Source organism: Cebus imitator, unplaced genomic scaffold (genome assembly GCF_001604975.1).
Source record: "Cebus imitator isolate Cc_AM_T3 unplaced genomic scaffold, Cebus_imitator-1.0 Scaffold15, whole genome shotgun sequence".
Classification (NCBI taxonomy): domain Eukaryota; kingdom Metazoa; phylum Chordata; class Mammalia; order Primates; family Cebidae; genus Cebus; species Cebus imitator.
The window spans coordinates 9,445,948-9,454,412 of record NW_016107330.1 but is presented as its reverse complement, the minus strand read 5'-3'; the positions used below and the strand labels follow the sequence as shown (position 1 = coordinate 9,454,412).

At 41.6% G+C, this 8,465-nt stretch overlaps 1 protein-coding gene across 1 annotated transcript in view; it reads left to right on the top strand.

The window, feature by feature from the left end:
* The window catches only part of UBR4 (ubiquitin protein ligase E3 component n-recognin 4), a 144,202-nt gene that overhangs the window by 44,053 nt on the left and 91,684 nt on the right, over positions 1-8,465 (top strand). The window contains exons 30-39 of the mRNA XM_037730827.1: positions 937-1,038; positions 1,343-1,443; positions 1,691-1,889; positions 2,251-2,439; positions 2,872-2,935; positions 4,100-4,291; positions 4,814-4,884; positions 4,975-5,122; positions 5,564-5,791; positions 6,439-6,609. Coding sequence (XP_037586755.1) covers positions 937-1,038; positions 1,343-1,443; positions 1,691-1,889; positions 2,251-2,439; positions 2,872-2,935; positions 4,100-4,291; positions 4,814-4,884; positions 4,975-5,122; positions 5,564-5,791; positions 6,439-6,609 — 1,465 coding nt within the window. The remainder of the gene's footprint in view (positions 1-936; positions 1,039-1,342; positions 1,444-1,690; positions 1,890-2,250; positions 2,440-2,871; positions 2,936-4,099; positions 4,292-4,813; positions 4,885-4,974; positions 5,123-5,563; positions 5,792-6,438; positions 6,610-8,465) is intronic.

The window sequence follows — 8,465 nt, the reverse complement described above, 5'->3', positions numbered from 1 at the left end:
TGGTAGAGGTGGGTTTTGTCGTGTTGTGTACGCTGGTCTCGAACTCCTGGGTTCAAGTGATCCTCCCGCCTTGGCCCCCCAAAGTGCTGGGATTACAATCGTGAGCCACTGCACATGCCCACTTTATTGTTATTTGTGTTTTTCAACAGAAATTTCTGTACTCATGTGCATTCTGCGTGAGTTTTTTGGAGTCCTCTTTTGTGATTAATTCTTAGGAATAAAGAAAATGGAAGACTTAAATGTTCAGATTTGGAGACTTAAAATTGTCTACTAAATGACTACCAAGTGCTGCACTAGCTCTGATGAGATGTACAGAGGACCTCACTGAAATTGGTTTCTAATATTTTGGTGACTCTGCTGCTGAAATGATTGTGGAATGGATGGTCCCACAGCATAGCTGTACCTTGATAGTTTAGGCCACATTGCTATAGATGAGCTGTACAGGACAGTTCTGTTTCACTTTCACCTCACTGAGAATTACACAAATGAAGGTGCCACATGTTGGAATTTCCTGTCTCTTTGTTGTTGAGTAGTCCAGGTTTTCATCAAGGATTCCTTTTATTCTCTTTCTCCTCTTTTTCTTTTTAACAGGTAAGTAATTTCAGACACTTTTAGCTGTGTAGAGATGATTTGTCCAAAGTGTCTTTTTCCCTAAATCACTGGCAGATCTGGATTAGGACTGAGCTGTAGATGCCTTTCCTGTTTAGTTTCCTAGGAAGGAGGGTAGAAGAATAAAGTTGAGGGGCTGCTGTTAATTCAGTAAACATTTTTTGAACACCTACTTTGTGCCAGGCTTTATGTTAAGCTTTGGCAAAACAAAATTGGACATTGCCCTCAAGGTCAAACAGACAAACTTTGGATTTTAATAAATCACTATGAGGAGGACATTGAAACAGGTCTTAATTCTGGTAGTTAAGTTTTCTGTTTAATCCTCAGTGGACTGGATGAATCCATCCTGGAGGAATGTCTTCAGTACTTGGAAAAGCAGCTGGAAAGCAGCCAGGCTCGTAAAGCTATGGAGGAGTTTTTCTCTGACAGGTGAGCTGTGTTTTGCTTTATTCAGTGAATATTTTTTGAATGCCTCTTGAAAGTAAGGGGCTATGTATGTTGATTTAGGTACTTCTTATCAGTAATACTTAAGGCTTGCTTAGGTGTCTGCACTTTGGAGAGTTAATTGCTGACTTTTTGGGGTTATTGGTGAGGAGGTTAATTTCATGAACACCTTGTGTTATTGACTCATAAGTGGCCATTTTCCCCAGAGGAGATGAGATTGTGAAGGCGGGTTGCTTTTTATGTGAGGCTTAATGTGATTCTTCCATTTTTCTCCCCTCCTGCCTCCCAGTGGAGAACTTGTACAGATCATGATGGCAACAGCCAATGAGAACCTCTCTGCTAAATTCTGTAACCGAGTTTTGAAATTCTTCACCAAACTCTTCCAGCTGAGTGAGTGACAGCTTTTAGTAATCTTCTTATGGGAACTTTGATGTCTGGCTAATACTGTGCATATCTTCTGCCTGCGTTTAACTACAGCATGAAAATGCTAACAAGTGGAGAGAATCCCTCAGAAAGTTTGGAAGGAAGTTGAAAACTTGCTTTGGAGCCTTTTCCCCTTTCCCGGCTCACAGTTTGCCCCTTCTTCCCCTTCTTCTTGCCCTTCTTTATTGACCCTGCCCTCTTGGTCTGCTCCCAGCTGAGAAGAGCCCTAACCCGAGCCTGTTGCATCTCTGCGGCTCCCTGGCACAGCTGGCCTGTGTGGAGCCTGTGCGCCTGCAGGCCTGGCTCACCCGCATGACTACATCACCCCCAAAAGATTCTGATCAGCTGGATGTAATTCAGGAGAATCGGCAGCTGCTGCAGTTACTGACTACATACATTGTTCGGGAAAACAGGTAGAACAACTGCATTTCTGTCGTGCTTCCCTAGCAACCCCAGAAATATGGTAATATTTGCAGTTATCTTTCCTGTGGGCACCAGTCTTAGCATTTTCAGCACTTTTATATCTACTTGTCTCTGGACTCAAGGATTCTAGTATAGCTCCTTGATGTTTTTTCCCATGGAAAAACTTTTGGAATGGCTTGGCCTGTCAGTTACAACCTGAGTGAATGTTTTATGCTCTAGTAGCTCAAGTCCAAAGCTGGGATTGGTATTATAGTTATGTGTTCAATGTTTAATTTAAAACTTCATTGACAATGCACAGAATGAGATTCCTATTGATTATTATTCACCAACTTGCTCTTTCTTTTCTACTAGCCAAGTTGGGGAAGGCGTGTGTGCTGTTCTTCTGGGTACCCTGACCCCCATGGCAACAGAGATGCTGGCCAATGGTGATGGGACTGGCTTCCCTGAACTCATGGTTGTGATGGCCACCCTAGCCAGTGCAGGTCAAGGTGCTGGTCACCTTCAGCTCCACAATGCTGCTGTGGATTGGCTGAGCAGATGGTAAGATGATGAAATTGTATCTAAGTTACAACATTGCTCTTGGAGAAGTGGGTTGTTTCAGGTTACTTTCTTTATAGCTCAAAGGGAGTATGGAAGAAATTTGAATCTCTACCCTTATATTGGAGTTTGGGGGTGGGGGTAGCAAATAGCTCTGTTCACTTTAGACTTTATCTTCATCATTTTCTTAGTAGAGTTTCCTGTTCATTGTTCCCAAGAGAATTCTTGGGGAAAGTATGCCAAGTGTTAATGGTAATTCTAAGACCAGAGCACCCCAAGCTCTGTACCTATATAATACTTACAGAGTTTTCTAAGAACGCCTCTGCTTTACAGCGTCCTCAGATTGATTCAGGGTTCATGAAGATGCTTCATTTCTTTGGTTCCTTATATGATTTTGTGTCTCCTCTTTCCCCTCTTTTTTGTCCTTTGGGACAGCAAGAAATACCTGTCACAGAAGAATGTGGTTGAAAAACTGAATGCCAATGTAATGCATGGAAAGGTAAGAAAAATGAGGAATAACAATGAGGGGTGAAGGGAAAGATGATTCTCAACCAATGTGGTCAGGTGGAAGTCTCTTGTTCCTACTGAGTTCTGTGTCCGGCTAGCTTACCGAGGATAAGGCTGATAATCTCAAAGACCTAGAAGTGTGTAACTGTGCGCTAACTGTGTGCCTTTAGGCATCTTTTGGCTGGCAAGAAGTGATGGGAAGGAAATACACTGGTAAATAAGCAGACCGAATCTTTCTTAAAACACAGTGAGTTCCTGACATCCTAAGATTTTGGAATATTATGGGAAACTGTCTCCCTGCTCAGGAATTGGAACTGTGCTACTCTGAGTCAGTGTTGTAAAAGGCTAAATATGGCCTTCTCAGCTCTAGTCCACATGCTGAGCATTATTTAATTTGCTTGAAGGTTCTGGTTACTCTGCTGAGAAAAGGGGTTTGAAACTGACAGAAATCTTGCATTCAGGCGTTTTCTTCTCCTGCCTAACCCATGAACAGCCTAGGTGGCTAGGAACAGATAACTAGCTTCTAAGAATCACTGTGGTACCATTCATTACTCCCTTCTTTCTTGTTGATCCTTATCCTTTCAGCACTGAAATGTCAGAGTGCAGAGCAAAGGAACTTTGAAATCTGAGTCTTTGATGCTACTTAATTGGGTTTTCTAGGCAAGCATGAACTATCTATAGTGATTTGCTAGAATTTTTTTCTCTTAATTTCTGAAGCTGTCCTCTTTTGCATTACTGTAAAGCCTGATAATTAAAATGACTTTCACTTAATGGTTAGAAATGCTAATGTTAGGGCGAAAATGCTAATGAGAGTCTCTTCATACTCTAATTTGGTCATTTTTTGAATAATTTTAATCTGTTTTTACTCTATTCTTCTAATTTCAATCCTACTTAATCTTATAAGACTTCGTAAATAGCTGTTGTGCTTAAGAATGAATGAATGCATATTACTTCAGTACAATTTACTGACCAGCTACGTGGGGATGGAGTGGTATAAGCTGGTTAAGAGATACTAAAAACACACAGTTTTTCTTCTCTGCTTTCATACTATTTCTATGATCTTGAGCTTTATTTGAAAAAGCTTGAGAACACATAGTTGACATAATAAAACATGGAGAATCTGAAGTTTCTGTGGGGCTTCGGTCTTCTTTTGCAGCATGTGACAATCTTAGAGTGCACGTGCCATATCATGTCTTACTTGGCTGATGTCACGAATGCCCTGAGCCAGAGTAATGGTCAAGGCCCAAGTCATCTCTCAGTGGATGGGGAAGAGCGGGCCATTGAAGTAGACTCAGACTGGGTGGAGGAGTTGGCTGTGGAAGAGGAAGATTCCCAGGCTGAGGATTCAGTAAGTATGAAGTAACCTCGAAGTTAACCTGTCAAGGTAATGACTGATATGGTACCAAGCTTTTGGCTCATTTTTCCAGCCCCCTGTGAGCTTCAAAACTTCCTAGTCCTTATTGCTGCCAGATTCCGGTTTTCTAAGCCTGCAGAGCAAGGCATGGAGATCTAACCTCTTATGGAAAGGACTTTTTCATAAGCTTATTCCAGAGCCACATCTCCTGCTTTTTCAGTCTTTAATTCCAAATGGAATTTTAGGGATGAGTTCTTCATTGGGGTAGTGGAAGCTCCCCTGTAAAGAAAGCATAAGATGTTTTTTCTTAACCACAAACCCCTAAGGTCTCTTTCACCTGAAATAACAACAGATTTTCAGCCAACTAGCTATTTCCAATTGTGGTAGATTTCCACTGGTCATTTATGAGTTGACTATTCACTGCTCCCTCCAATAGAGTGTTGAGAAAGATAGGTTTTTGTGGGTGTTTATATACAGGGATATATTTCTAGTTAAAAAGACTTATTATTTTTGAAGGATGAAGATTCTCTTTGCAACAAACTCTGCACTTTTACGATTACACAGAAAGAATTCATGAACCAGCATTGGTAAGAGTAGTTCTTCCTTTTAGGTAAAGATTTGCTGGGCACTGACTGTTGGGACTTCTGAGCTTCTTTGTTGGTTTTTGTTCTTTGTAGGTACCACTGTCACACCTGCAAAATGGTGGATGGGGTGGGTGTCTGCACAGTGTGTGCTAAGGTGTGCCACAAAGATCATGAGATTTCCTATGCCAAGTATGGATCCTTCTTCTGTGACTGTGGAGCCAAAGAAGATGGCAGCTGTTTGGTGAGAGATTTGGAACCCTCACTGAGCTATGAAGGGTGGCTTGTTAGACATGGGATTACTGAAGCCAAACTGGAAAATTCCCATCCCTTCTAGGATACCTGAGTCTAGGAATATGTTCCAGCTCAAGTCATCGGTGATCTGTACAGTTGTGGCCTAAGCACTTCATTTAGAAATCAGAACCAGCAGATTCCTTAGGGATCTTGTAGTGTGTTTTTCCTAAGACCTCCCCACAATTTCAGATGTTATAAGGCCTGATACTGTGAGTAGGTAAAGAAGTTAGATACTAGGTGAATACCATGATGATCAGAATTTAGGCTTTCGGATAACATTGAAACGCTTAGCCACTTTCTTCTTTGGGTCAGTTTTTCCTCAGAGATCTCAGGCAGTATTTCTTCTGTGCTTGAGGCAAGAACTTAGGGACTGTGACATTTTCTGTCCTAGGCACTGGTGAAGAGAACTCCTAGCAGCGGCATGAGCTCTACCATGAAGGAGTCAGCATTTCAGAGTGAACCCAGGATTTCAGAGAGTCTAGTGCGCCATGCCAGCACCTCACCAGCTGACAAAGCCAAGGTTACCATCAGTGATGGAAAGGTTGCTGACGAAGAGAAGCCCAAGAAGAGCAGCCTGTGCCGCACAGTGGAGGGCTGCCGGGAGGAGTTACAGAATCAGGTGGAGCTGATTGATACCCCGTAGTACATAGACATAGTTGAGAGCCTGGCAAATTGGTGTGAGAGTAAATAATGCACATGGCTCCCCTTGAAACTCATTTTCTCCTTTCTCTAAGTTTACCATTTTCATAGTGTGAATACAAATACCATGTGTTGTCATCACAAGGGAAGGATTTATGGCTGAGCACTATTAGGAATGTTATCGGGGATGATGGAAGCATACATTTTAGTTGTATCATACTTTAGAGTACCCTTTCTTGGCCAGGGTTCCTTATCTGAAACACAGAAAACAAAATTATTTGAGTGATTATATTCTCAGTTTTCCCAAGGATGGTACAAATCCCAAACCATTCTAGACACATAGGAGAGAAGTTAACTCATTTCATATGAGGGATGCCTCTGAGCATTAGGATATGTATGTGAGATCCCTGGTTTAGAAAGATTGCTCTGGAGTTAGTAGTACAAATGTGCATTGATTGGAATCAATGCCAGGATTATGGTGAGAATTAGAAGATGGCTAGAATATCCAACTGGAAGTGAAGAAGCTGGATTCTGAAGGAAATTACTGGCAAGATTATTGTTATGAGTATTACCCATTGTTTTTCCTTTTTTTTTTTTTCACTTGTGTATTTTTTCTGTTTTTCTCAGGCCAATTTTTCCTTCGCTCCTCTCGTGTTAGACATGCTCAATTTCCTTATGGATGCCATTCAGACCAACTTCCAGCAAGCTTCAGCCGTGGGGAGCAGTAGCCGCGCTCAGCAAGCCCTCAGTGAGCTCCACACAGTAGAGAAGGCAGTGGAGATGACAGACCAGCTGATGGTAAGTGTTTTAGGGCCATGATGTTTGGTGGCTGTGGGAACTAACAAATTTATTGAGATCCTAAAGTGTACTAGATGCTCTGAGGAATATACTTAGAGCAATTGATCCTTGGCCATCCAAAACTTAGAATCTAAGACATCATGACATTCCCAGAATATATAGTGTAAAAATCAGCATATGAGATATGGCTTCAAAAGAAGGGAATTGGCCAGGGGCGTGCTTATAATCCTAGCACTTTGGGAGACCCGAAGCAGGCGGATTGCTTGAGCCTGGGAGTTTGAGACCAGCCTTGGCAACATGGTGAAACCGCATCTCTACCCCAAAAAACACACAAAAAAATTTAGATGGTCATGGTGGTGTGGCGCCTATAGTCCCAGCTACTCGAAAGGCTGAGGTGGGTGGATCACCTGAGCCCAGGAGTTTGCAGTGAGCTGAGATCACACCACTGTACTCCAGCCTGGGCAACAAAGTGAGACTCTGTCTCAAAAAAAAAAAAAAAAAGAGTGGGGCTGGGGAATTCAGGGTCATTTTGGCCAATGAAAAGACTAAATCTCCATTTTAGTTCATATAAATATATGAATCACCAAGAAGTAGGGAACTCCATTTTGGGGCAATTAGAATAGTTAGAAATATTTTCTTTTTTAGAAAATAGAACTTTATCTTTTCTAAAGTTCATCTAACTTGCAAAATAATGCTTGTACTCTTTTGCTTATAGTCGTTTAGATAACTTTCCTTTAGTTTTTCATGTCAGATGGGTTGTAAGGTATAAATCATTATTCATTTTAAAACTGGCTGCTCAGTACTGAATATAGGACTTCTGATGTAGCCTTCCTGGCCTTTTTTTAGCAGCAGAATTAAGTAGTAGAAAGTAAAGTGGTGGCAATTCCAAAAGGGAAGTGAACAGATATTGTGAATGAGATACACGAATAGATCTCATAAATTGGCTTTTTTTTTTTTTTTTTTAAAGAGTCTCGCTCTGTCACCTAGGCTGGAGTGCGGTGGCATGATCTCAGCTCACTGCAATCTCTGCCTCCCTGGTTCCAGCAATTCTCATCCCTTGCCCAGCCTCCTGAGTAGCTGAGACAGGAGGCACGCACCACCATGCCCAGCTAATTTTTGCATTTTTGGTAGAGAGAGGGTTTCACCATGTTGCCCAGGTTGGTCTCGAACAACTGTGCTCAAGTGATTTGCGCAACGCAGCCTGCCAAAGTGCTGGGATTATAGGCGTGAGCCACCATGCCAGCCAAAGTTGGCTATTTTTAAGGGACTGATACTCAGTTGGAAATACACACATACATACATATATTCTGGCATTCTATTTAAATCAGTCACAGTTTTTGCCAGGCATGGTGTACCTGAGGAGTTTGAGACTATCCTGGGCAACATGGTTAAACCCTGTCTCTACAAAAAATGTACAAAATAATTAGCCGGATGTGGTATGCATCCTTGTGGTCTCAGCTACCTGGGAGGCTGAGGCAAGAGGATTGCCTGAACCTGGGAAGTCGAGGCTGTAATGAGCTGGTATTGCATCACTGCACTCACCAGTGCACTCCAACCTGGGTGACAGAGCAAAACCCCGTCTCAAAAGAAAAAAAAAATTAGTCACAGTTTTATTTGATATTCTTGGAATTTAAAAATGTCATAAAAATCAGTCACACTTTGAGAGCATTGGTTTTTAAATATTAAAGATGAAGTGAAAAAATACTTTTGTGGGATTGGGGACCCATAAAGTTGCTTTCTATGTTGCCAGATTAGATCAATGAAAAAAAATTTCATCTGTCATCACCGTTTATAAGACATTGAACATTTTAACTTTTTTTTTTTTTAAAGAGACCAGTACCTTGTATTTAAGTTTA